Source organism: Pocillopora verrucosa, chromosome 12 (assembly GCF_036669915.1).
Source record: "Pocillopora verrucosa isolate sample1 chromosome 12, ASM3666991v2, whole genome shotgun sequence".
Classification (NCBI taxonomy): Eukaryota; Metazoa; Cnidaria; class Anthozoa; order Scleractinia; family Pocilloporidae; genus Pocillopora; species Pocillopora verrucosa.
Window position 1 is genome coordinate 2,668,466 of NC_089323.1, and position 27,421 is coordinate 2,695,886.

General features: G+C 38.1%; 4 protein-coding genes across 8 annotated transcripts in view; 1 reads left to right on the plus strand and 3 right to left on the minus strand.

Moving 5' to 3' along the window:
- Positions 1-27,421, minus strand: part of LOC131783209 (uncharacterized) — a 227,665-nt gene that overhangs the window by 181,835 nt on the left and 18,409 nt on the right. The window lies entirely within an intron of this gene.
- Positions 1,896-7,784, minus strand: LOC131787459 (DNA-directed RNA polymerases I, II, and III subunit RPABC2-like). 4 transcript variants are annotated; one of them, XM_066159845.1, is made up of 8 exons: positions 7,746-7,784; positions 7,457-7,520; positions 6,865-6,907; positions 6,442-6,535; positions 6,004-6,075; positions 4,415-4,718; positions 4,059-4,225; positions 1,896-3,204 (listed from the first exon to the last, which is right to left on the minus strand). In XM_066159845.1, exons 1-6 carry the CDS (start codon positions 7,766-7,768, stop codon positions 4,703-4,705), a joined length of 312 nt encoding a protein of 103 aa, XP_066015942.1. In that variant the 5' UTR covers positions 7,769-7,784; the 3' UTR covers positions 1,896-3,204; positions 4,059-4,225; positions 4,415-4,702. The 4 variants fall into 4 exon arrangements, with proteins under 4 accessions (XP_066015942.1, XP_066015939.1, XP_066015941.1 ...); XM_066159842.1 differs by having other exon boundaries at positions 1,897-3,204; positions 4,415-4,714; XM_066159844.1 differs by having other exon boundaries at positions 1,898-3,204; positions 4,415-4,727.
- On the plus strand, positions 7,863-13,588 carry LOC136277519 (RNA 3'-terminal phosphate cyclase-like protein). Of its 2 annotated transcripts, none has more exons than XM_066159831.1 (9): positions 7,863-7,995; positions 8,135-8,206; positions 8,581-8,756; positions 9,212-9,286; positions 10,518-10,664; positions 11,112-11,236; positions 11,988-12,144; positions 12,410-12,513; positions 13,315-13,588. In XM_066159831.1, the coding sequence occupies exons 1-9, from the start codon at positions 7,869-7,871 to the stop codon at positions 13,472-13,474; spliced, it is 1,143 nt and encodes a 380-aa protein (XP_066015928.1). In that variant the 5' UTR covers positions 7,863-7,868; the 3' UTR covers positions 13,475-13,588. The 2 variants fall into 2 exon arrangements, with proteins under 2 accessions (XP_066015928.1, XP_066015927.1); XM_066159830.1 differs by having other exon boundaries at positions 10,518-10,614; positions 11,134-11,236.
- On the minus strand, positions 13,518-26,414 carry LOC136277517 (uncharacterized). The gene is made up of 3 exons (XM_066159824.1): positions 26,330-26,414; positions 18,008-18,860; positions 13,518-17,487 (listed from the first exon to the last, which is right to left on the minus strand). Exons 2-3 carry the CDS (start codon positions 18,816-18,818, stop codon positions 13,973-13,975), a joined length of 4,326 nt encoding a protein of 1,441 aa, XP_066015921.1. The 5' UTR covers positions 18,819-18,860; positions 26,330-26,414; the 3' UTR covers positions 13,518-13,972.

The following is a 27,421-nucleotide window of genomic DNA, read 5'->3' on the forward strand; positions in this document are numbered from 1 at the left end:
AACTTCATTTTTGAACTATATTTCTAGGTCTTTTGTAATTGATTCTAGTTACAAAATGTCTTATTTACCAATTATTCCTTCTCCTTTTTTACTTATATGTATTTTAAAAGTTGTAGTTAGACACTGCAACCGAAAAGCCCAAGTTGGGAGTTAATATGAACGTATGTATGTATTTGAATGCCAAGTCCCAGCACTTTGTAATTAAAACTAAAATATTTCTTTCTCGAGATTCAAATGTTGTATCTCATTAAAATGCAAAAGCCGAGAAATCGAAGACTGTGACGCTATAGGATGAATGTGCATCTTAGAACTTAAAGTCCTTCAGAAAATTCACTTCAATAAGCTTGGTATAGCGTCAAAACCAATTTTTTCCAACTCTCACCTCCGCTTCATTGACACAAAGTTTTCTTTGCTTGCAAACAGTTTGAATTAATTTCACGTCTGATATGATACTTTCCCGGTATTTTGATTCACATGTTTATGAAATTTCAAAACTCTTTCAAGTTGCCAAAAACTCAATATTTTCTGTTGCAAATTCCTACAAGATATTCTAAATGAATGGGATTACGATCTTGCATGGCATGAACAAGAAGCACGAAGAAACAAATTATTGCGCATAACAGAGTTTGGAGTTTCTCAGACCTTCATCGATATTGTCTGTTGTTGTTTTATTTCGTTTATAGTTTAAAAAAATGTTATTTACCCACCTTCAAGTTAGAGCGAGAAATATAATGATGGTAGACGCACAAACTGATTATCTTGTTGATCAGTGGACGAACTGCAAGACTGCAACTTGAAATTTATCCGGAGACTGATTGACGTGTTATGACTTGTTTTTCACACCTCATGAAAATTTTAAACCCTTAAGGAACTAAATGCCTCTGCACTGGAGAGTTCATTGTTCTCGAGAAACGCAGCGTGATGTTTATCCGGAGACTGGTTGAGGTGTTATGAGTTGTTTTTCACACCTCATGAAAATTTTAAACCCTTAAGGTACTAAATGCCTATGCACTGAAGAGTTCATTGTTCTCGAGAAACGTAGCGTGATGTTTATCCGGAGACTGGTTGAGGTGTTATGAGTTGTTTTTCACACCTCATGAAAATTTTAAACCCTTAAGGTACTAAATGCCTATGCACTGAAGAGTTCATTGTTCTCGAGAAACGTAGCCTGATGTTTATCCGGAGACTGGTTGAGGTGTTATGAGTTGTTTTTCACACCTCATGAAAATTTTAAACCCTTAAGGTACTAAATGCCTATGCACTGAAGAGTTCATTGTTCTCGAGAAACGTAGCCTGATGTTTATCCGGAGACTGGTTGAGGTGTTATGACTTGTTTTTCACACCTCATTAAAATTTTAAACCCTTAATATGCTAAATGCCTTGGCACTGAAGAGTTCATTGTTCTCGAGAAATGTAGCGTGATGTTTGTTTTTAACTATTTTTTAGTTTCAACCTGTTATCCTGTGATAAAATCAGTGTTGAAAGTCCTTGTTGATAAAATAACGTCTCGCTTTCAATGTAACAGACGGGCCCAGCTGTCATTCTTTAATTTTCAATTTCTGGCCTCGATAAAATGTTTAAAATCAATAAAAACCTTATCTTAAAAGCGAGGCTAAGAAGGCTAACATGCTTTCCGAAAAGAAAAAAAGTATAATCATACCCGCCCTTTAGAAAAATGACTAATGCAGGAACAAACTACTCTACGTAGCACGCGCTGGATTGCGCACAAACGACAACCTCGTTGCCAAGCTCCTCTCTCCATGGGGGAGGTAGAACCCTGGGAACCTGTCGTGTGAGTGACACCAGCTTGACACCGGCACACACGAGGGAGAACCGGGGGTGCTATTCTTCACGTGCGTATTTTGCGCTCGTCAAGTGCGCTGGCCTCGCAAGGTAGAAACAAAGACACATTCTTGGATGTTCCCTGCAGCAAATGTTTAGGCTTGTTGTGTAACACGTGTCAGGGTAGAGACAACACAGTGTAACGAGCCAAACACGGGAGTAATTTGTTTGGATAATCTGTGGCTATCTTAGGTAAGAGAATTTCCCCTCTTTCCATATTACACTGCTGCCATACGGGAATTAGTCAATACAATTTATGACACTAATACTTCTTGCAACAATGAAGAAACACTTACAACCTGGAATTATGATAATCATCACAACCAGCGCTCACAACATTAACAGGGGTAGTACATCTTACAATATGTTTTACAACACTGTAGAAATAATAAATATTAAAATATTAACAATTCTCTTCACCCCGACTGTACTATTAATGATCAATAATTAATATTAGACTGTAATATATTAAATGTTTATGCTAAGTGAAATTTTTTTCTTGAAAAGTTAAAGAAACTCATCACTGCTGTAAAAGATTTTGACACATCTACCATTACTACTAGCCCCAGCATGTGTTTAATGATAATATTTCTAATACACAACTGTTATGCACATTTCCCAAAATTACTTTTTCACAAAATACAAAACTGAATGCAAAAAATAAGACATTTTGATTACGACAAAGGAAATTTTTCAAAAAATCGTCGCACGTAAAGTTCTACAAATTACTGATAGGTTCCAAGCTTCTGCTGGTATATAATATCAGTATTCAAAATAAATACAAGCTTATTAATGAATGAATAAAATCTCATGATATATGAAAGTCAGGAATCAGTTTGAGATGGCCCATACAGCTTGGAACAGACCTTAAGAAGTTTTGTTGTTGTTATTTTTCTTTTCCAATATGTACTCAGTCCAATACTGACTGATCTGTGACTGCAAGTAATGGCAATCTTGCTGTTGAATCCTGATCAACTTTTTGTTCCTTACCAACTGCACGTTTTGAACAGAAAGTTTGGCCACTTGATGCAGTGACTGAACTAGAGTGTAAAAAGGAACTTGGCTGCTCCTACCAGTTTCACCACTAAGAAGCCTTAGCCAGCTTTCAATGTCATTCATTGTTCTTATTGGCTGACAATAAACAGACCAATCTCTAATGGGGTACGCAATGTTAGTGATCCATGTATCCTCAATGTATTTTATTAGTTCCTGAAGTGTTGCTGTGGTTGCCTGTACTTTAAGTCTCTAGAACTGAGTAAAAATCTCGTTGCTAGGCAGTAAGGGTAATGCAAGCAGTTTTCTAATGTATTTGTGCATACCATTATCCTCAATGCACAGTGCTTGCTGACCAAGTTCTTGCATCTGACAAAAATATGAGCCAAAAAATTTTAGTCTTTTCATTGATGGAGAGCATGACTACTATCTCTAACTAAAAAAGGTTTGTAAACATACCACTTGAAAAATAAACAAATGGGAAGTTTGTTTGGACTAAGCATCTTGCCTATTACAAAGATAAACCATGCATGAACTTGCCTCTGAGGTTGGCCAATCGTAGTGTTCATTTGGATGCCGTTGTTAGCAAATTGCATATTGCTCATATAGTCTAATTGTCCAGGTGAGAGTTTTCATGAAAAAGACAGTCAGCAATTCATGTTTTCACAACCAGAGGGGAAAACCATCAATCGCTTTCTCAAAAAAACAGACCTTTACATGACAAACTTGTCCCAGACAATTGGGAAGGGTACATGTAAGAGTGAAAGAGTAGCAGCATGTCAGGGTGGCTGATAAGAAAAGAGAAGGTTGGTCAAAGAGCTTGATGGCCTTATGCTGTAATTCTGCTGGTGCAAGGAGCTCAGACCATCATACAAGTCCATTCAACTTGACTCGAAAAGTTCATTATAACTTCCAACAATGGACTAAACACTCCAAACACTCCAGGAGCTGGGAAAAAACTGCACTGGAGCGGCAACGAACTGTAACATGAAATCTGGCTACTGTAGGGCGAAAAATGACTGCTTGGAGATGGCAAGCGAAAAAACTGACCCGAAAAGGCTTACACGTCCTTTAGATACTAACAAATATACTACAATAAATTACTCGACTAACACGCTAAAATATATTCCGCACGCAAGATGAACTAACATACAAAAATCCCAAAGGGCAAAAACAAAAGACACTAATAAACAGGTGTTTAGTTCTTTACATTCATAGTTTACCTTTTTCCACATTAACTGGGTCCAGTGAAGAGGACATCCCTGTGGCTAATTGCATGTAGGACAACAGACCAAAGTGCTCCCCACAATAATGCCTCATCAAAATCTGCTGTAACAAATTGCACATGAAGCCATTCACACGGTAGAAGATGGATGATCTCTCTCAAAATCTGATAGATAAAGAATCAATAATTCACTCAAATTGGGTATTAAATGAGCATATTTTACTTTCTTCTGATTGGCTGTCAAGGTAACTTTGGCCTTGATATTAAAAATTTCAATTGAAGAGTGCTCTAACCATTATTTACATTGAAAAAATGTGGGACTGAGCATTTAGAGGGAGTTATATGTATACTAACCTTCTTGTAATCTCTCTTCTTCTTTGAGGACATTAAGACAAACACTAATGGCACTTGTTTTGCAGACTCGGCCGACATGTTGGTGAAAGGGTTCCTTGACTATCTTGTCATTTCTGTCCATGTACCATGTTTTTGTTGCAGCTAACTGACTCAGCTGTTGTTCTGTAGCAAAAATAAAGAGGCACCACTTCTCTCCTTTCACTTCCGCTTGGTAAAAACCTGATGGAATGATGTCCTCTTTAAGGGAGAAATTGAGGTCCACTTTGGGCAAAGTTGGGCACACAGAGGTTACAGGCAGAGCTTCCTGAAGAATCTATTTAAAATAAAAATAAAAATTGCAGCAAAAATTAATAGGGCCAGGTCACAGAGTATAAGTGGAAAAGGAAAATTCAATAATTTGCTGTTGGGGGGGGGGGGGGGGGGAAAGGAAGGGGAAAGGGAAGAGGGGTTACCTGCCCTTGACTAAGAGACTGTTCATCATTTTTTTTTTTTTTTGATAGAAAATTAACTTTCTTAAATATGGTTTATTGAAACAAAAAAGTATCCAATTCTAACTTCCTATATTTGGAATTATGACAAATGTTGCACAATACAATAACAACAATAGTTCTTTATTTGGTTATCAAGATATGATTAATGGTTTATTGTAACCTTCCTTTTATTAAATGTAGTTTAAGGAAAATATTTTGTTGACCCTTCAACTCCCAGAAGTGATTAACATGTACCTTCTCCCTAAAATATCCATAAATTATCCAGCAAACAGGTAATGAGAATATTCAAACTTATCAGGTAGAAGTTGTTATCTCCATCTTACTCCAAATTCTTATGACTAATTTACAAGGAAACATGTAGCAGCCAGAAGGGAGAATTAACAATCAGATCTTGGGAGTTAAAAGGTTAAAAGAAAAAAAAAGTGTTGGATGACAAGCATTTTTTTACATTAAAAACTTTAAGGGTTCAGTACAGGCATTGTAAAATTATTGAGTAACATGCCACAACAGATGTACACAACTCTCATGGATGGGGTTAAAAAAAAGGAAAATGGAGTCTTTTTGTTCATGGACATAAAATGAACTAAGAAGCATATCAAACAACTGCTGACAACTAAAACTACCACCAATGCAGTTTCATTCTGTGGTGATGAGTTCATCTATTACTCAGACTTCTAGGCTTCTGTCTGGAAGATATTGCCAAAAAGTAATGGGGATTTTCTTGCTCTGAAATAATATCTAAAATGAATGAAGAGGCTTGCAACTCCTGTGATTGATGTACTTCTGCAATTATATTTCCAGTTTCATTTGTCATATAGTCTAATAAATATTATTATAAATCTGCATGAATTATATCACAGATGCTGCAATCCCATTGGCTATGCTGCCCACTATAGATAATTAACCCTTGATTTCCATGTGGTAGTTTATTCTGGCTAAGCACACATCAACTATCACAAAACAGAGATCTAAGTACAGATAATTAAAAACTCTCTTATCATTACATCATTGAGACAACTTGGTACTAGCTGTTAAACTACTTACGCTGTAAGTTTTAGCTTAAATACTCTGTTAAAAAAAATTCATTAAAATTCTTACTTGAGTTCCTTCATGGCTATCTGTAGAGGATCTGTCTGACCTTCAAGTTCCACCATAACAGGGGCACCCATACTGGTTATCAAAACACAACAGATAAAATTGAGTTCCTAAAATTGTGGTCTTGCCAGAATGGACTGAAATAGTCTGTAGCCAAGGTATAACTCAAGATCTCTATCCCTGCCATTAAGTCTTTAACAATCTTTATTTGTTGAGTAAACTAACCCTTTAACTCCCAAGATCTGATTGTTAATTCTCCCCTCTAGCTGCAACACATTTCCTTGTTAATTGGTTACAAGAATTTGGTGTTCAATCAAGGTAATATAATATCTTGTACCTGATGAGTTTGAGTATTCTCATTACCTGTTTGCTGAATAATTTGTAGATATTACATGGAGAATTTACATATTAATCACTTCTGAGAGTTAAAGGGTCAAGTACCTTATCTGTAGAGCTCTAGTTCCTAATACTCTTGCTCTCTCATATTTTGTCATATATGGTGTTGTGATTCTTTTTGTTGGTTCTTGGCTTTCTTCTGCAAATTGACATAAAAAAGTACGAGTTAATATTACATTTAAGCAATCAAAATGTCCAGTAACTGTTATAAAATGTTCTTCAGCCTGACATTGTGAGACATTCAGTTATGAGGGTTGTAGTAGCAACCTTGAAGGATCATGTAACTTCCCTACTTGAATAAAATGAAATGCAAGAAACATTTCCTCATCCTGTGTCTTATAATTAACATGGTTAACTCTTTAAGGCTAAGTGGCCACAACCTCTCGAGTTTTTGGCTTTGTTCTAGTGGATTACCTTATTTAACTGAGATTTTATAGAACACTGTTGAAAAGTTATTGCAAACCATACCTGTTGTGGGCAAAATGTCAATATTATCTGTGTCTTCTGTTGGCTGAAAAAAAAAACACAGTAGGATATTAGATACAACCTCCACCAGGAAAGGAAAATAGCTATAAAGAAGTATTTTACCACTTTTGATTACTGTGAAACTCAGAAAACCATGAACTTCAGAGTGAATATTACCTATTATCTATGCAAGAAAACATGGCAGCCAGCCGTCAGTCAGGTGTGAGAAATCTCAGCCTCACACAGTAAGCGCTGATTAGCTTGTACACTAGTATTTAATTTTGCCTACACATCCTGATCTCACATATGATTGGTCATGACACATTATTATTCCGGACACGATGGTTTTCTGAGTTTGAAAGAAATGTAAGTGCCTTCAAACTGGGACGTCATTCTACATTGTCGGGAAAAAGATCATTACTATCCTCTCTGAGAGTATCGTTACTATATCAAACTAAAAATTTTCATTTATTAGATTCTGATAATCAGTAAGTGATGTTTGACTCACATGTAACCGAAATTACACGTGCGTTGTCAAAATTATGGTAGATCCACTAAATTAACTTATTCAGAAAATAATGGCTAGAAAGCTGACCTCTAAGTCATCTACATCTTCAAAGTGGTCTTCTTCTTCGACCTCATCGAGGTCATCGTCATACCTAGAAGAAAATCGAGAAAGTTCTCCATCGCGACTTTAGCCGTTAAAAAGTAAATTGGACAACGATTGCTTCGTTTCCACTATTATCAACCACTGCGACAAGAAATGACTTTTGATCGACATATAAAATGCGAAAAAACGTTAATTCAGTATGTAGTTGTCTACAAGTGAATCACTGCGGAAAAGATCTCAAGATTCGCTGATTTGGAATGTCATTGTCACTCACCCTTCCAAATCGTCGTCCGCCATTTTAACGAAAACGTAAATTACTGGTCCAGCAGCAAAATCCAGAGTGTAAAAGTATGTCATATATGACAAGTGGAAAGGTCACCCATGTGCGTTTTTCAACATGGCGGCTGATTTGACATACGAAGGTTGTAATTTTTTCCGACAAAGACTTCTTTTGGCGACGCTTAGCGGTAAATCAGTGAAAATAAAAAACATAAGAGCTGTTGAAGACGATCCTGGGCTGAAAGGTGCGTCCATTATTGAACTGTTTATAGAAAACACAGCCTTTTCAGCTGCTGACTTCAGCTGCAAAAAACTTATATAAAATATGCTTCGTGTTTTGCCGTGTAATTTGAGAATTTTTGCTGTCTATGTAACCCTTTAAAGATTTTGAAGCAAGTTTTCTACGGCTCCTGGACAAGGTAACAAACGGATCACGAATAGAAATTAATGAAACAGGTAAGTCTTCAGATCATTGATCAGATAATTTTGGTTATTTGTTTACAAGATTTTAATGAATGATAGCACTGCCCGGCCAGATAATGTCCATTATAGAGGTCCTATTAGGGGTTATTGGGATACGGAATATTTTGCTAAAGGTTATAAGGATACGGGATACTTAAGGAAAAATTAAAGGGATATGTAAAATAGATATTCCAGGATGTACTTGAATTTTAGGATAGAAACTACAGGAAGTAACAGGATACAGGATGTTTAAGCTAAACATTAATACTATAGGGGACACCTGCCCCTCCCCCCCTCCTTCCTAATGGGACCTCATTATTAAAGCTATATTATTCATATGTTTGGTTATTCTGTTTCCTTTTCCAAAGGTACAATGCTGTTTTATAAACCTGGCCTGTTAACTGGAGGAACCATTGACCATGACTGTAATCCTCAAAGATCCATTGGTTATTACCTAGAAGCAGTGGTACTGCTGGCACCATTTTGCAAGAAACCTATCAGACTTACTCTAAAAGGAATAACAAATGACAGACATGATCCAACAGTAAGCCAGAAATAATGTTACATTTTTTTATTGCAGAGAATTGACCCTTTAAGCTCTCAGAGTGATTAGCTTCTAACTTCTCCTTAAAGTACACTGCTGTATAATTCAAGAAGATCATGAGAATAACAGAAACGATCACCAACATAAGAAGCTTTGATTGTTACACAAATTCTTCTTGTCATCATCAAAGCAAATGTATAGAGAATCAAAGAGTATGGCAAATGTTAGATTGTAAAGAGTTACAGGTAAATACAAAAAAGATCAAATGTGTAATTCTGATTTGTGTTGATTTTTTTCCAGTTTCTCTCTGTTTTGTAAAAACTCTCATTTCATATCTTATAGTGTAGACAAAAAACAAGATGGAAAATGAGCTCATATAAAGGTCCATAATTAGATTACTTCTGAGAAATGTGTCTTTCCTAGAATTTGATGATTGCTGAATGCTGTTATTTTAGGTTGACATCATTAAAACAGTTACTCTCCCTCTGGTAAAGAAGTTTGTGGTAGATGATGAAGGGCTAGATTTAAAGGTATCATTAGCTATTATTAATGAATGTAATTATCACTATTATCATTATTAATGATTTTCCAAGAAGAATTTTAACACATGCAAAAGATCGAGTCATGCATTAATTGTACCATCGGTTAACTTAGCTGGAAAGAAAGTTAAATAATATGACTCAGCTGCCCCTTTCAACATGGTTGAATATATCTCTACTCCATGAAGTAGTAATTTAAGTAATATTTAAAAAACGAGCAGGAGTGTTTTATCGGGTTTTTGACCCAATAAAACATGTGCTGCGAGTTTTTTGAACAGCTTCAAAAACATTCTTGGAAAAGCGTGTGTCAAGAGAGTTCATAACAATTATGCTTTTGTGAACGTTAGAAATTAGCATACGAGAAAAACATTAGGGATTAAATTAGTATGCAAGAAAATAAAATCTCACACATGTTTTGTACTTTTCTTCTACTTACCGAAGAGGACATGGCGTCCTGTTCCAGAGCTTTTCGGAAGCCTAAAAATGAGAATTTTTCCAGATGTGTGTTTCACAACTGTACTATTAATTTGGTGCAAAAGTAAATTTACTGTGTGAAATTTGTTGAAAGAACATTAAATATGTTCCCACCATTTGTTGTGTCAGTTTCTGTGTTGATAATTGATTAATATTCATAAGTCACGTGCAGTGTCTTTACATCTGATAAAACACCGCATACTAATAAGGATGAGGTTTATCGATATAAAGTTACTGCACGTGATGTATTATCTACCATTTGATAGGTTAATGGGCTTATGAATTATTAATGAGTTTTTGAAGTCATGTAATCAACAAGGTCACCATAATAGCTAAGCAATTCTAATTCTGTACATTTAAATATTAAATCAGAGGGGAGAGGCACATCTAGATACCTCATATAGTGCCCCTTAATTTAGGATAAAAAGTTATTCACTATATGAAGACAAAGATGAAGTATGTGTCTTTGAATAATTAATATTGAGTTAAAAAGTAATGTGAAAGTGCTTTTTTCTGGTTAGTAGAGGAAAGAGGACTGCAATAGATCATTCTTACTGAACATTGCAGGGGCGGTATTTTTTACCAAAACAATTGAATTGGGGCAAAGTTGGTGTCCAAAACAATCCCGTGGGATTTTAACTCTTTTCCTTTTTAATAGATTTTTATAATTTGTTGCAATTAATGTACATAGCTGTTCAGAAATTATGAAATACATGTATTATCATTTCATTGACTTTTTTTGTCACAGATTGTGAAAAGGGGAGCACCTCCAGAGGGAGGAGGGGAGGTGGTATTCTCTTGTCCTGTGAGGAGAAACTTGCGGCCATTACAATTCACAGATCCTGGTAAGATAAAAAGAATAAGAGGCCTTGCGTATCCTTTACTTTTCCCCTTGGTATAAGTGTTATAGCTATATTACAGGGACTGCAAGATCAAAGTGCTTGCTGATTATTCTTCATGTAATTTGTTTGGACTTATTTCATTCTTTGTATTTTTCATACCCCCTTGTCAGTGTTTTTTGTTAAATTTGTTAGCGTTTTTCCTTGTCAGGCACACCTTTTCTCACATTTCCATACTGCATGTTATTTCATAGTCCTCTTGTATTTATGTGTTATCACTTTTTAAGTCAGTTTACCAAAAGTTGCTCTTGGCAAAGTTCTCTTAAATAATTTATGTTATTAGCTTCAACCTACTACTTCTACGACTAGTATTGCTGCTGTCTCAATAAAAGATATTTCAAGTTTTTGTGATAACATTTTTGCTGTTACAGAGACCATTACACATAGACCACTATTTTTTTTTTTGAAAAAAATTGGTTTTTCTTAACCAAACTTTAAACAAGTTTAAAATGAGAGTTTCTCCAGCTATTTGTAATAGGGTGGTTGATGCAGTGCGTGGTGTATTGAACCAGTTTGTGTCCGATATCTACATTTATACAGATCACTGCAAAGGAGGTCAATCTGGAAAGTATGTTATTTTACAACAAACCTTTAACTTTTTTACCGGGGAATCAGCATGTTTCACCACAATTCATGCAGTAAATATCCATAGCAAGACAAAAAATTATCTTTCTATATTTCCTTATTGAGCATAAAGCTTACCATGTTTCTTCTTCTATTTACAAAATGTGGTGCTATCAACATTGCTGATCCTAGCAGAGTGCAGAATATGTGTCATATATGAAATTCATAATGGGCCTTAGAGTCTCTGTGGCTCAGTGGTAGAGCATGAGAGTGTGGAATCTGAAGGTTTGAGGTTCAATTCCTCATGGGCACTCAGAATTTTTTTCTTTATTCTGTGCTCATGAGAAGACGACAACCATATTTCTTAATATCCAAAGTGGCAAAATTTATGAGAAGTTTTACTACTCCTCCCCCTCCCCTGGAAGGGGTGACCATCCATTGTAAACTGCCCTCAGCATTTTTTAGATTTACTTAAGAAGTTATCAGTACCCATTCATACTCCTGAGCAGAGAGAGGAACTGTGAGAGTAAGGTGTCTTGTCCAAGGAGGCAAAGTTGTAACACTTGCTAGATCTCGTGCCCAGATTTACTAATGCAACTGAGTCAGTGCACTTCTGTTGTGCTGGTGATATTACGATAAGCAAGCTTTTCAGAGTCTCTTAAAACCAGAGATGCAATGTGTTCTTTTGTCATAAGCATGGTACATCATTAGTCATCAGATTAATGATAATTATGATTAAAAATGTCTTCCTCCAGGTCACCAGGGTTTGGGATCTCATTAGTTGCAGAATCAACAACTGGTGCCATGCTAAGTGTTCAGACATCATCTACCCCAGTAGGGGAGGGTCAGCCAGTTGTCCCTGAGGATCTTGGCAAACAGGCAGCTGAAATGTTACTTGAAGAAATTTACAAGGTAAGGTTTTTCCTGCTTTGGTCAGTTTCCTTGTTTATACTTGGATCCTTCATTAGCTCATGATATGTTCCTTTATTCTGGTTGGCTACTGTGATTGCTTTCAGTTTTGGATGTACGACACTCAATCAAAATGCACTTCATTAAGAGCTCTTGGCAGCTGGTGATCAGGCTTACACTCATACTAGCTTTTAAAACAATGATTAAAGTATATCTGTATATTCTGAAATGAGACTCACCATTATTATTTATCTTTCTCCTTTGATAGGGAGGCTGTGTTGACTCTCGCCATCAGAGTGTTGTTCTCCTTTACATGATTCTGGGACAAAGAGATGTCTCTAAAATTCTCACTGGTCCACTGACTCCATATACGTAAGTAGTTGATAATGTCTCTCAGTGAAAAGAGTAAATAAATTCACACAATTTTCTGTTTGCTGGAGTTATGATCTGTTGTGTGTTATTTGGAAAGATTTTTTTTAACTGCTTGGCATCAGTCTGGCTCTCATTCAATTGCAAAAAGGAGAAAAGGGAGAAGGAGGAGAAACAGAGAGATTGAAAAAGAAAGTGGGAAGAGGCAGTGTTAGGGAGTATGATGGAGGACACAGGAGGAGACAGGGAGGGAGTGGGAATGGAGAGAGGATAGAAGCATTATACGGGGTATATGGAGGGCACAGTGGAGGGGAATGAGGTAGCAGGGGGGCAGGAGGAGGGAGAGAAATTTAGAGGAGGACAGGGAGGGAATGAGGGAGGGAGGGGAAATGGAGGGAGACAGAGGGGTGGAGAGGGAAAGAGAGAAGGAGAGGAGATGATGAGGAAGGAAAAGATAAAGAAGAGAGGGGAGATAGGAAGAAGGAGAGGGACAGGGTGGCAGGGAGGTGAGGTGTAGAGGATGATGGGAAATGAAGACGAGTGCAGCTCAGATAGAGAGGAAAGGTCGAATGGATAATAGGAAGAGAGGGAAGAAAGGGAGATGATGGAGAATAGAAGGAGATGAAAGAGAGGTGAGATAGACAGGAAGAAAGGAAAGTGTTGGAAGGAAGGAGAAATGGAGAAAAGTAAGTGGGGAGGGGAGAGACGGCTTGGTGGTTGCAGGTTCATTATAAATGTTATTGTTTTCCTTCTACTCAGTAATTTTTTTTAATTTTCTCAATACTATCATCAACTCTTTTACAGCATTCAATTTTTAAGGCATCTAAAAGAATTTTTTGGAGTGATGTTCAAAATACAAACACAACAGAGTGATGACGACAACAGTGTAGCAGGAGGAGAGAGTAAAATCTTGCTATCATGTGTAGGGGCTGGATACACGAACATTAACAAGACTATGGTGTAAACAAAAACAAAAAGCAGTGAAGTCAGGGATATTGAGACCTTCATTCTGCGGGAATTTATTTATTTTTTCATTATAGAGTGAATGTAAACTTGTCTTCATCTCAAATAAACTCATATTGACACATGAAATGTTTTTAATCGAGTTACTGCAATGAAACGTTGAAATGAAGTGAAAAATCTTTCATTGTAATTGTAAAAACTGTAAGAGCGCGCTGATCGAACTGAAGTGCTGACAAGGAATTGCCTAAGGCAATTTGTGTTTCTCCGAGATAAACGTAACGCTGAGGTGTGTCTGGATGTTTTCCCCAAATAGTCTCTAATGTCAAGAGCACGCTGTTTGGACTCAAGTCCTGACAAAAAGTCGCCTGAGGCATGTTGCGTTACTTCGAGAGTAAAGTAACTATCGTTTAGCTCTAATTTCAAGAGCAGGCTGAAAAGACTGAACTCCTGACGAGAAGTCGCTTAAAGCATGTTGTGTTTCTCCGAGAGAAAAGTAACACTAAGCTTTGTTTGGTTCTTCTTCCCCCAAGAGTTTAATTCTGATTTCAAGGGCACGCTGAAAAGACTGTAGTGCTGACAAAACGTCACCTGAGGTAAACTGGGTTACTCCGAGAGAGAAGTAATACTCGGATGTATCTGGATGTTCTTCCCCGAAGACTTTAACTCTTATGTCAAGAGCACGCTCTTTGGACTGAAGTGCTGACAAAAAGTGGCCTAAGCCATGTTGGGTAACACCGAGGTCAAAGTAACTCTCAGCTGTGTCTGGGTGTTCTTCCCCGAAAAGTTTAACTCTTATGTCAAGAGCACACTGCTTGGACTGAAGTGCTGCCAAAAAGTCGCCTAAGGCATGTTGGGTTACTCCGAGAGAAAAGTAACTCTTAGCTGAGTCTGGATGTTCTTCCCCAAAGAGTTTAACTCTTATGTCAAGAGCACGCTGTTTGGACTTAAGTGCTGACAAAAAGTCGTCTAAGGCATGTTGGGTTACACCGAGGTCAAGGTAACTTTTAGCTGTGTCTGGGTGTTCTTCCCCAAAGAGTCTAACTCTTATGTCAAGAGCTCGCTGTTTGGACTGAAGTGCTGACAAAAAGTCGCCTGAGGCATGTTGTGTTACTCCGAGGTCAAAGTAACTTTTAGCTGTGTCTGGGTGTTCCTCCCCAAAAAGTTTCACTCTTATGTCAAGAGCACGCTGTTTGGACTGAAGTGCTGACAAAAAGTCGCCTAAGGCATGTTGGGTTACTCCAAGAGAAAAGTAACTCTGAGCTGTGTCTGAGTGTTCTTCCCCAAAGAGTTTCACTCTTATGTCAAGAGCACGCTGTTTGGACTGAAGTGCTGAAAAAAAGTCTTCTGAGGCATGTTGTGCTACTCCGAGGTCAAAGTAACTCTTAGCTTCCTCTGGGTGTTCTTCTTCAAACAGTTTCACTCTAATGTCAAGAGCACGCTGTTTGGACTGAAGGGCTGACAAAACGTCGCCTGAGGCGTGCTGGGTTTTTCCGAGAGACAAGTAACTCTTCGCTGTGTCTGGGTGTTCTTCCCCGAGGAGTTTAACTCTTATGGCAAGAGCACACTGTTTGGACTGAAGTGCTGACAAAAAGTCGCCTGAGGCGTGTTGGGTTACTCCGAGAGAAAAGTAACTCTGAGCTGTATCTGGATGTTCTTTCCCGAAGAGTTTAGTTCTAATCTTGAGAGCACGCTGAAAAGACGTAACTGCTGACGAGAAGTCGCCTGAGGCATGTTGTGTTTCTCCGAGAGAAAAGTAACTTTGAGCTGTGTCTGGGTGTTTTTCCCCGAAGAGTCCTATTGCAATGTCGAGGGCAAGTTGAAAGGACTGAATGGCACCAGGATAGTTTTGCATCTGATGAATAGCGCAGCCACGGTCCAAATAGCTTCTTAGTAGTCTTTCTTGATGCCAATTTAAATCAAGACGTTTGTTGGGTTTAGCTTTATCTCCTGCATTAACTTTTCCACTTTGTTTTAAGCTCATTTTATGATAATTTATCCATGTGTCACACACCTTTGTTGCTTCCTCAGGATTATTCAGTACATTTTTAAGTGTCGAATTGACGTTGCGCTGGAAGGTCCATGAACCAATGGAATGTGGGAGGATCTGTTTATCTATTTCATTTGACATCCTTAGTACAGATTTGCTTATTGCTTGCTTTGTTTCATAATCAGAGGACATTTCCGTCGCTTTACTAACAACGCATATCATTTCTAATCTAAGTGGTTGAGTGGTTGTAACATCTGCCTTTGGCATATCTGCCTCGATCATTCCCAATTCTTTGTTATTCACTGGAGGAATAACAAGGAGACTTGTGTCTCCTAATGCTCTGCATTCATGTAAGGCTGTGGTGTAAAGCTCCAGAGAAGTTGCTTTCTTTTTCTTGAAAAGAAAGTAAGTAACAAGAATTTGCAGTGCAATTACTCTGAGAATTCGTTGTTCGGGGCTATCACTCACCAAGCAAAGAGCTTTTTGTAAGTTCTCAGCTCCGTCATCTATTTTCCCTGAAACCAGTTGACAGATGCCTTTATAACAAAGGAATTTTCTTTTATCATCTACCGACAAAGAAAAGACCTCGGCTTTAGAGAGCAGCGTCATCGATCTTCCATGTATCCCCCAAGTCACTTCGGTGAATGCCAAGGACAACAGTAACTGACTGTAGAACACGCTCTCTCCAAACGCCTGAGCTTTTTCAGTTGCGTGATCATAAATTTTGTCGATAATTTTTCCCTCGCACCAGAAAAGGGAATCTAGAAAGATTTCCGCCTTTGTGAGGACACCAAATGAAACGTCACATGTCTTGGGATCGGAGCAGCTCTCCATAAGACTCTGAATAATATTCTGCTTCTCTTCATAGAAATCAATAAATGCTTGCATGGATTGTCCTGTCAAAAACTGTTTATTTAGCTTGTCGAAAAGAGAGACGTAAAATGCAGACAAACGTGCTTTGGAGTTCAGCATGGTTTCTTTCATTTCATCTTGACCCCTTCCTCTTGCAAACGACAGAATCAACTTATGCATCAAAAATGACTCAGGTTTGGAACTAGAGTCGAGGAAAGATTTTCTCCGAAGCCTATGCAAGATTTTCTTGGCCTCCAGAGTTGTTTTTACACCTATGACAGCTGTAGCAACTGAGTGGTTAAAATCTCCAGAAAGAACACTAAGTGATACCAGCGCTTCTTTTTCAGATAAAGAGAGTCTCTGAAAAGAGGATTCAAATAGGAACTTTAATCGCAGATAGCTTGGATAATCTGGATTGTCCAATAGCTCGAAAAGGCTACTTTCTATTGATTCCTTGAAGGTATCTAAAAATTGACTCGGCTGAGCATTATCTTCAGTAATGGAAGAACACAACAGTTTCATGGCCAAAGGTACGAACCCGCAGATTTTCGCAATTTTCGAGCAGTCAGACGCGGTCGCTTTAGGAAGTAATCCGCCGACTAAGGTTTGAGAGAAGGACTCGTGTAATGGCCCTATTCTTACTGCTTGATGGCCTTCAAAATGCACATTCATAAACTCAAGAGATTCCCTTGTGGTAAGAAGAAATGTTAAATTCTTGAATTGACTAAGAATGACTTCCAGAAGGTTTATGAAATCCTCCTTCACATTCGGTGCTCCACTTTCGAGTAATTCATCGGCATTGTCAAGAATCATCACAAATTCACCTGAAATGTCTCTTAGAAAGAGAAAAAGTTCTTCTTCTATGGACATCTGCTGAGGAATTTGATCTCTTGTGGAGTGTCTTCTAAAGAAGCTCAGAAGCTGCGTGGTCAGATCGGCCTTTGAAAGAAGCCCTCTCATGGAGAAGAAGTATACGAGAAGTCCACCAGTTTGTAGTCGATGTCCGACTTCAGTTGCCACAGAAGTCTTACCAAAACCAGGCGAGCCCCATACCGACACGATCCGGGAACGTTTGGAAGTTAAGTGACTGCTGATGTCTTCACATTCTCTCTGACGGCCAGTGAAGTGTGGAACCTTTGAAGGAAGATTTGATGGTGGAAGGAATGGCCTTGAATCTTAAAAGAAGCAAATTGATACAATCATGAAAGAGCTCATGTCGGTAGTTTGGAGAGAAAAATAACGATGATGATAAATAGTACATTTTACTGTACCATTAAAAATGTGGAAATCGTGTTTTAGGGACACAGCTTTAATCATGAGCTTCTTGCTCTTTCCGTGAGGTTGTAATCTTAACAACATCCCACAAGAGTCACGATGCCGGTAAATATAGTGGCTGCGGCTTACTTCTTGAACAAATTGTTTTAAAATAAAAGGTAACAGATTGTTTAAGGTGGTATTCTGATTATAGAATAAAATCATCTTAGGGACGAAGACAGGATTTTCAAGACATGTACGAAGCACTTTTGCGAAAACTGGAAGTTGCCCCGTTGAACTATTATTACTAGAGTAAAGAGCAGAAACGCTGCTATTTCATTTCAGTTCCTCCCTGCCAAGCTAATGGTTATAAGACTGCCATATTACATCTTAAATTGTTGTTAATAAAAAAATTCTGTAAAGCTTTTAATCAGTTTATACCTGTTTGATCTTCATCCATGTTTAGTTTCAAATCATCTATTTCTCCCTTCAACAAAGCGAGGTCATCAACTTTTTCTTTTATCGCATTCCCCTGTGCTATTAATTTGTCGACACCTGATTTCACTTCTTCGAGACACTCGACACCTGATCTTAGTTCTTCGAGACACTCGATGTATGATCTGGTCTCCTGTCTAAGACTTTCTTCCAATTTGCGAACTTCTTTGGTGGGAAAGTCAGACTCTGTCAGTCCACCGATGGCATCAACGGGATCTGTTATGATTCCAAGAGCTTTGAATGCTTCTTTAGCAAGCTTCACGTATTGGTCAAAGGTTGGTTTATCAATCTCTGACCTGTCTGCGTGACAAAGGGAGTTTCGTAAAAGTCGAAGCTGATCAATCGCAAGAGCGAAGGTTTCGGCTGTATTTCCACTTGAACTCACAACAGATGGATGGAACTTTCCACGAGGTACTTTATGGTGCCTTACGTACATTTCACTGAGTGTCTTGTAATGACCTTTGCTATCTGGCGTAGCGAAGGACCTTGCATAGATGGTGGCCTGGAACAGGGCGGTACAATCCCATTCTTCATAGGAGATGTGTGTAGGAACTTTGCTTTTTCCACCTTCTTCAGCTAGAAACAAATTTCTTACTACCGTGGAGTTATCCCACAGTTGATATCCGGGACGATGTCCAAATCTGTTGTCCCACATGGATTTGAACGTCTGACGCAAAGCAATGGCGAACTCATTGAGTACAACTGAGGCAAATTTGAAGTAATTCAGCTGTTCGTTTGTAAAAGGCTGTAGAGCCATAATCGGCGTTAGCTCTGGAGATAGCTATCCTCGACCACAATCCTGAGAAAGATTCAATTTGTTCAAGCATAGATACATATTAAGTGAAATTAAACAGCGATTGATATATGTGAGAGGAAAAGGTCAAAAGTTCTTTGGTTATGTTATTCTCGTTTGAATAAATACTTAACCGCACATGCGCACTGACTCTATCAATTGCTCATAACGGCATAATTACGGAAAGTGGCTTCACAGCTTAATTGACTTGAGAAAAGGTGAAAACTCATCTCTACTTTAATTAGAATAAAGATGTATGCTTTGAATCTGCTTTCTGTTTGGATGCCAATTCCCAGCACTTTGTAATTAAAACTAACAGATTTCTCCCTCGAGGTTCAACCGAAACAATTGTATCTTATTACAATGCGGAAACCGAGAAATCGAAGATTGTGACGTTATAGGATGAATGTGCATCTTAGAACTTAAAGTCCTTCAAAAAATTCACTTCAATAAGCTTGGTATAGCGTCAAAACCTAGTTTTTCTCAAACCTCAACTCCACTTTATTGATACAAACTTTTCTTTGCCAGCAAACAGTTTGAAATAATTTCACGTTTGATATCATAATATCACGGTATTTTTATTTACATGTTTATGAAATTTCAAATCTCTTTCAAGTTTTCAAAGTATTAAGAGGCGATCTCTGTAAGAGCGGTCCAGGGCATTTCGCATCGGAAAAAAGTTTTCCCTCAAACTTTACCCAATAAACTATCTTTGGTAACAAGTAAATAAAACCACATTAGTTTTTGGAAATACCTCAAAATAAAATTTTTAGAGCTCTCAAAAGTCAAAGCTGCAAAAGGCCCTTTTTTGACCTCTTGCGACATCGAAAATTTCAAATGTTGAATAGACCGGTCCTCGTATCACACCGCATGCAACAAAAAATATTTTGTATTCTTAAAGTGTGTGATATATAAGGTGTATAAAATGCATTTCAATTTTGATATTCGTTTATTCAGAGGCTCGTCATAATTTATTTAAAAACACTCGTTGGACAGCTTTCTGAAATTGGTTAAAAGTACTCTTTCTTTCTCGATTGATATTGCTCAAGTCCAGACCAGACCATTAAAAACTCCGCTTGATTTCTGCTAATAAGATGTTTGGCTGCAGAAAAATATAAAAACATCTTGCACTTATTGATTTTCTTCGCCGAGGTGACTTCGAACTTTTAGCGATATTGCAAGCGTGACAGCCGATTATGCAAATTAGTTCATTGAGCAAACTCCGACCTTTTTATGTGAGTAGCTCAATAAATCTTAGAAGTAGAAAATATAATAGAAAATATAGAAGGACAGAGCTTTAAACTACACCGATTAATACCTTAAACATTTTAAAAGGCCAAAATTTGACAAATTTTATTATCTCGTGACGAAAGACGTCAACAACGTATCGAATATCAATTTGATTAGCGCTCGCAAACCCCTTTTTAAAAATTTGGCTTCTGTTATTTCATATTTGAGTTCTGATGGCTTACGCTATTCAAACCTGTATGAATATTTCAAAACCAAACTACAGGATTCTATTTAGTGTAACCGGCGATAACAGCACACACTGAAATACACCGTGACCACTGTCACATAATTCAATTGTACATGTGTAATTATCCTCATTTGCTTCTCCCTTCTTAATAAAGCAGCGATAACATCGCCTTTTGGATCCGAATTCTGGTCGGCAGGAATAAGAGAAATTTTGTCTGCACACCTGTCTTTATGAAAGTTTCTATTCAGAACTCTAGGGAGTTCTTGTGGAAAAGGACCACGCGATTTTTGAGGAAATAAATTATTACGTTACGTGTGACCTCATTTTTCCAACAATTAGCTATATCTATACTGTAAAGTGCGTAATTATATTAGCTGTAATTATATTAGCTGTAATTCATATTTCTCTTTCGGTACTGGTTTGCTTGGGATTAATAACATTAAATTCTTGAAGCGGTATTCGCCAAAAGAAGTCCTGTTTTCAGTCGCGTTCTTCAGAAACTTTGTTAGAAGACTCACGAGGAGTTTCCGGTTTGTTTAACTTGCCTCAGAGTACTGACTCAATAAAGAGTCATCTCTGCTTAATCCATTTGTCAAAAGAGAGTTTCACAGAAGGAGAGCTTATCTTTGCAAGGGCTGGCCTGTTCGATGCAGAAGACTCAGTTATGGCAAAATGTGGGTCTGCGCAAAGCATAGGCACACTTATGGTAAGTTCTGGCGCCAAAGTTCAGCGTGCCAGTATCCGACACACCCTGGTAGCGATTCCAAAGGGCTAAAGAGCCGGTATTCTGTCAATTTGCAAAAGTCAAAGGCCATTTCTAAGATGTATGGTGTTATATAGAGGTTTACACGATACTGCAGCTGAGGGAGCGGATGATTTCAAGGATTTTCTCCAAATTATAGACGAATTGGAAAGCGTGGGAGCAGAAAAGGACTAGTGTAAAGAAGTTCGGAAGAGGCTTCAAGAGAGCAAGTTGTATTTGAAGACTACATACCGTAATCACTGCGAAGAGGACGATAGCAAATGTGCCGATCACTGTAGGGTCTTTGCACTGAGCTATGCTGGTGACACTGAAGTTCAGAAAGTATGCAGTCACAGTCACAACGTGAAGTTTGAGGATTGTGAGATGTTGAAGAGTGCTCTTGAAGAAGTAAAAGGCGCTATTTCTGAGTACACAATGCAATTGGGTAGGTTTCAAGCGGAAGACTATCTGTATGAAGCAAAAAATGCTGCCGTTAAGACCTTTGAATGGAGAGGGTATATCCTGAGAGCAGAAACCAGGATCAGTACGAGCTGCAAATTTTCGATACTTTGGAGGGAGATGAAGCATTTATAATAGTTGACTGGACAATGAAGTTCACAGCGATGAAGTTCCGGGAAAAGCAAGCAGAATGGTTTCCCTAGAGGGAAATCAATTGGCATGTGAGTAGCGCTGTTGTAAGACAGGAGGAAAGCCTGGAAGTAACCTGATACGTAGACCTTCTTAACAGCTGTAAAAAAGACTGGTTTTCAGTGCTGTCAGTCCTAGAAAATCTCTTTGTCACCATAAAGTTAAGAAATTCAGGAATAAAAAAGGCCCTTTATAAGATCGGATGAAGCAGGTTGCTATCACAACAGTAAGCTAGTATCAACTCTACGAGGGCTCGGACATCACGATTGCCACTTTCAGCAACTTACACAAGAGGGCCTGCGCGTTTGGAGAGCGTTTAATGTTGGGTCTGGAAAGTTTATTCGGTAAAATTAAAATTGCAATTTTTCCACAGAAAAAATGACGGATCTGGTGAAGGAGATTCCATTTTTCCCCACTACTGCTCGACGAACTGCATCAGCAGGAGAAAGCAATGATAGCAACGACGGTAGTTCCTATCAATGCCCTGAACCTGGTTGCGATGAAGATTTTAAGACGCAGGCCGACCTTGACTTCCATATGAACTAGCTAGTTCATCATGTAAGTCCTGTGCCTGCGAGCATGACTTAAAGTCTTTATGACAAAGTGAAGAGGTAGTGGGTTCATCACTTTCAGTCATTGTCATTAGAAGGTGAAAGTTCGACTGAACTGGTTGCAGTGGCCACAGAACCCTTGACAAGTACATCAAAGCTTCCCATGGGATGGGCTCTTCATAAGAGAGGTGCAAGTGAACGGCTTTCGAAAAACGTCAGGCAGTACTTGAAACAGAAATTTAATATCGGATGAGACACTGGCAGAAACCAAACCCAGAGAAGTAGCAAAGGATATGCGAACTGCTTGCACAATAGATGGAGAGAGAATGTTCGATAGAACAGAGTGGTTATCCAACATGCAGATTCAGGGTTTCTTCTCGAGATTGTGCCTTAAACAGCAATCTAAAATACAACAAGAATCGGATGATGCCACCGACGCAGACGACCACTTGATAGAAGCATCCGCGTCTGATGTAGACGAAGGGTGTTTGAGAGAGGCGAGGAACACAGTAATGGATGAGATAGATTGAAACATCCAATCATGTTTGATATCTATGATGTGTGCTCGTTGGCAAGAGAAGCAAGGTTGTCTAGTCTCAAAGTCAAGATGCTAAGAGACATATGCGAACATTTTGAGCTCGCATTCAAAATGCAAGATACAAATGCAGCACCTCTTGCAAAAATGGAGGAAATGATTTCAGAGTGCAGTTGTTATGCAATCTAGTTATGACGTCTACTTGTTATGCGAATGCGATATCTTTTTTTACAAGAACTCTTCAAACTTATGAACAGAGACTGTTATGCAGAAAGATGTGACGACCAAATATCATTTTTTCCCTTTCAGCGAGAAATCCGAGAAATCGCTGCTTTATTTAGACGTGAGAAGTATTCAGGACAATTACACGATGGAATTACGTGACAGAGTCACTGGTCACGGTGAATTTAGTGTGTGCTGTTATCGCCGGTTACACTAAATAGAATCCTGTAGTTTAATTTTGAAATGTTCATACAGGTTTGAATAGCGTAAGCCATCAGAACTCAAATATGAAATAACAGAAGCCAAATTTTTAAATCAAAGTGCTCTGTGAGCAAACTCGTGAATTGACACATGATTTTTTAGATTATGTTTAATGTTATCTGGTTTAGGGAATTTTGTGGTTGATTGTCATATCTAGAGTACGAGCAGTAGTTCAGTGTTCGCTAATGTAGCAAAGAAACAAAGTAACGTTGGGATAAGAAGGCATTACAGTTGAAATGATCATGCTATTACATTTGACAAGGTGGATGATGTCATGTGTTTTAAACGTCTATCATTTTTGTTTCTGGTTCAAAAGAAAAGGTTGGAAGTAAATGTGGGTGAAAAGTGAAATTTACTGTCTTTCGTTGTAAATATTAGAAAATCAAGGCAATACTGTCTTAATGAAAACATTAACGATTCCCTCTTTATCAAATGAGACAAACGGGTACGAGTTTTGAGTGATATAATTAAGCCAAGCCTGCCACCGTCATTTTGGATCTCCGCCTGGGTAGATTTAAGTCACGTGCTAGGCAACGTATAATCAATAACAAGATAGAATTTCATTTCAGGCCTAGTTATCAATTTCGTGGTGTGTAACAATTTCATTCTTTCCCGCGTTAATAATCTTCTTTTCTTTTGTTGTATGTATGTTGAATCTTCAAATTGTCTTAAAAACTTAAAAGAAAATTTTTCTTTAAAAATTCACTGAAATCGGTAGCTAAAATTGTTTGTTTAGGTGTTATCTGATTTTCTTGTTAACTTGTTATTTCGTCAGTCGCCGGCATCTTTTGTTGCTTCACACAGGAAAAACACACGCGACGAAACGTAATGATCAATTTTGTCTTTAATCTCACGCTATAACAGAAAAAGCTTTTGAACATCTGTAAACTCCGAGCGCTTCGCAGTAAGTGATATTTTCAATGAATCTTCGGATTGTTTTCAAGTTCAAGGATTGTAAATTACAATTTTATGAAAAACGAAGGTTGTTCTGTTATTTCAGTGTGAATCCTTGCATGCCTGCCAGTCGCTGGCGCCGCTTGTTGAAACTAAAACGAAAAAAAAAAACTCTTTTAAGATTATCATTGGCTTCTTTTTCACCCCACCACTATTCTTAGTAACAAAGGTCGCCATTTCGTCTGTTTATTGCTCGCCAAAAACTATAAAATGCACTCAAAAGCCTAAAATCTAAAAAAAGTTTACAGGAATCGACCAATCGAGCGAGCGAGCGAGCGAGCGAGCGAATTCCATTCCCCACATCGTATCTATAACTCGCTCTTGCGCATGCGCGCAATTCACGAGTTAAAAAGGGGTTTGCGAGCGCTAATCAAATTATGATATTCGATACGTTGTTGTTGACGTCTTTCGTCACGAGATAATAAAATTTGTCAAATTTTGGCCTTTTAAAATGCTTAAAGTGTTAATCGGTGTGGTTTAAAGCTCTGTCCTTCTATATTTTCTACTTAAAATGGTTAAAATCTAAGATTTATTGAGCTACTCACATAAAAAGGTCGGAGTTTGCTCAATGAACTAATTTGCATAATCGGCTGTCACGCTTGCAATATCGCTAAAAGTTCGAAGTCACCTCGGCGAAGAAAATCAATAAGTGCAAGATGTTTTTATATTTTTCTGCAGCCAAACATCTTATTAGCAGAAATCAAGCGGAGTTTTTAATGGTCTGGTCTGGACTTGAGCAATATCAATCGAGAAAGAAAGAGTACTTTTAACCAATTTCAGAAAGCTGTCCAACGAGTGTTTTTAAATAAATTATGACGAGCCTCTGAATAAACGAATATCAAAATTGAAATGCATTTTATACACCTTATATATCACACACTTTAAGAATACAAAATATTTTTTGTTGCATGCGGTGTGATACGAGGACCGGTCTATTCAACATTTGAAATTTTCGATGTCGCAAGAGGTCAAAAAAGGGCCTTTTGCAGCTTTGACTTTTGAGAGCTCTAAAAATTTTATTTTGAGGTATTTCCAAAAACTAATGTGGTTTTATTTACTTGTTACCAAAAATAGTTTATTGGGCAAAGTTTGAGGGAAAACTTTTTTCCGATGCGAAATGCCATGGACCGCTCTTAGAGAGATCGCCTCTTAACTTCCAACGAGATATCCTAAATAAATGGGATTACGAACTTGCATGGCATGAACGACAAGCACGAAGAAACAAATTATTGCGCAATTGATGATAACAGGAAATTGAAGGGTACAAAAGATTGCGTTTTAATTTCTGCTAAAAGCGGCTCAAAACGTTCGTTAATAAACCTTTTGCTGTTCATTACGAGAAAATACGCATTCATTTGTTTGAAAAGGCGAACAATTGTGTGAAGTTACATTCCTAAGCGACAAAAAGCGATCATCTGCGCGTAAATCAGATTCTCCCTACTGCGCTTTACCGTGACTTCTGGCCGTCCAAAAGTTGTCACCGGATTCGTCGACAAACACACAGTGGCTATAATGAACAACTTAAGGTGTAGTTGAAGAAAACTGTTACTCACCTATCTCGAATTTCAAGTTAGAGCGAGAAATATCATGATGGCAGACGCACAAACTGATTATCTGAATGATTATTGGACGAACTGCGAGAATGCAACTCGAAATTTATCCGGAGAGTGGTTGTGTTATGACTAGCTATTCATACCACACAGAAATTCTAAACTGACCCTTACTATGCTAAATGCCTAAGCAATGAAGAATTGATTGTTCTCGAGAAATGTGGCGTGATGTTTACAGGTCAAACGCGCCTTAGAAAGGGAAATTCCCCTTTAATATGGCCAATACACTCAGCATTGCTGGATTTCCTTTTTAAAATGAACATGGCCCTCTTTAACAATGCTCTTCAAAACACGCGATAGAGCAGGAATAACTTCTTTTTCATTCATAGCGCTCACCTAACGCTTACTTCTGCTTGCTTGAAAGATGCAAAAAAAAAAAAAAAAAAACAGAATGGACGACTCACAAACACGCCTGCTCTTCAAAATTCCCTGACTTAGTCTTAACAGAAATAACAACTACTTTCCTCAATCTTACCTTATTACGTGCTTGTTATTTCCGTCGCACGATTGGGTCGCTTACTCGGTTCGTTTTCTTAACCAAGATATTGCGTTTAATACTGTGGGTGCAAGGCAGTCTCGTGACATGTTTCCTCTCTCAGGCTGTCGGCTTGTTTTATTTACGATAAACGAGCGTGAGTAATTTACTGTTCACTCAGCTGACAGTGGTACATTTTTGAAACGAGTAACATTACAGACAAGATTTATTTCATCATATTTTCCGGTCGCAAATGAGAAACAATGCTTTGAGTGTAGCGCTCATAACAAGACGTCTCTTGTTACGTCGGTTTACAACATGTTTCTGTTATTATTCACTTCCGCTGGAAGTCATACTTACGGACACGAATGTGCTATGTATACTGTTCAATGTTAGTTGTAATTATCCCTGAAGAAGTCTCAGACAAAACGCGTCGGAAAAAATAAACAAAAGTTACAACACCAAGTAGTCTTTCTTTGAGCTGCTCACTGGTCTCCGTTAAAAAAAGATACAGAAAGTATAAATCTTGTATATTTTCGGAACGTGGAAGAAGAGTTTCGTTTACGAAACGAGATCAAGATCTCCCATAATACGTGACGACACTTTGCGCTTATGTCACGCTCTCTCTAGAATCGATGGGCTTGAGGTCACAGTGATATACACCGGACAAAACATTAATAAAATTAAATTATTAATTTAGGATTGTTCAACATTCTTTTCGGCTGACATTTCGCAAGCGAAGAATAGTGAGCTCCTTATTTCACGCGCTTGAGATGTACTCATACTCTCTGTCTTTCCACACGACTAAATTTGCGCTTTTTTCTCTTATCGTATGAAAATCCTACCAATTGTAGTTTATGTCGTATTTTAACAACAGAAATGCATCATTTGTGATAAAGTTCAAGCCGTTTCCTGAGCTGACCGATATCCTGTGGCGTGAACCTCTGGTGGATACTGGCATAAACACAAGCTCGAAGGGTCCGTGTATTCTCCTAACTTAGGTTTCCAAAAATCCATCCCACGAGCCATCAATTCCCCCCTGCCCTCAAGTAACTAAAAGTAGCAACAGCAGCAATATTATTGTGATAACAG

What these genes read in the sequence shown, in the direction of transcription:
- LOC136277519 (XM_066159831.1), top strand. Translation starts at nt 7,869, where the DNA reads ATGGCGGCTGATTTGACATACGAAGGTTGTAATTTTTTCCGACAAAGA. An exon ending in ATGACAGACATGATCCAACA is followed by an intron (nt 8,757 to 9,211) that starts GTAAGCCAGAAA and finishes CTGTTATTTTAG; the next exon opens with GTTGACATCATTAAAACAGT. An exon ending in ATGAAGGGCTAGATTTAAAG is followed by an intron (nt 9,287 to 10,517) that starts GTATCATTAGCT and finishes TTTTTGTCACAG; the next exon opens with ATTGTGAAAAGGGGAGCACC.
- LOC136277517 (XM_066159824.1), bottom strand. Translation starts at nt 18,818, where the DNA reads ATGGCTCTACAGCCTTTTACAAACGAACAGCTGAATTACTTCAAATTT. An exon ending in CATGGATGAAGATCAAACAG is followed by an intron (nt 17,488 to 18,007) that starts GTATAAACTGAT and finishes GCTTCTTTTAAG; the next exon opens with ATTCAAGGCCATTCCTTCCA.
- LOC131787459 (XM_066159842.1), bottom strand. Translation starts at nt 7,768, where the DNA reads ATGGCGGACGACGATTTGGAAGG. An exon ending in GCGGACGACGATTTGGAAGG is followed by an intron (nt 7,521 to 7,745) that starts GTGAGTGACAAT and finishes ATTTTCTTCTAG; the next exon opens with GTATGACGATGACCTCGATG. An exon ending in ACTAGAGCTCTACAGATAAG is followed by an intron (nt 6,076 to 6,441) that starts GTACTTGACCCT and finishes TTTGATAACCAG; the next exon opens with TATGGGTGCCCCTGTTATGG.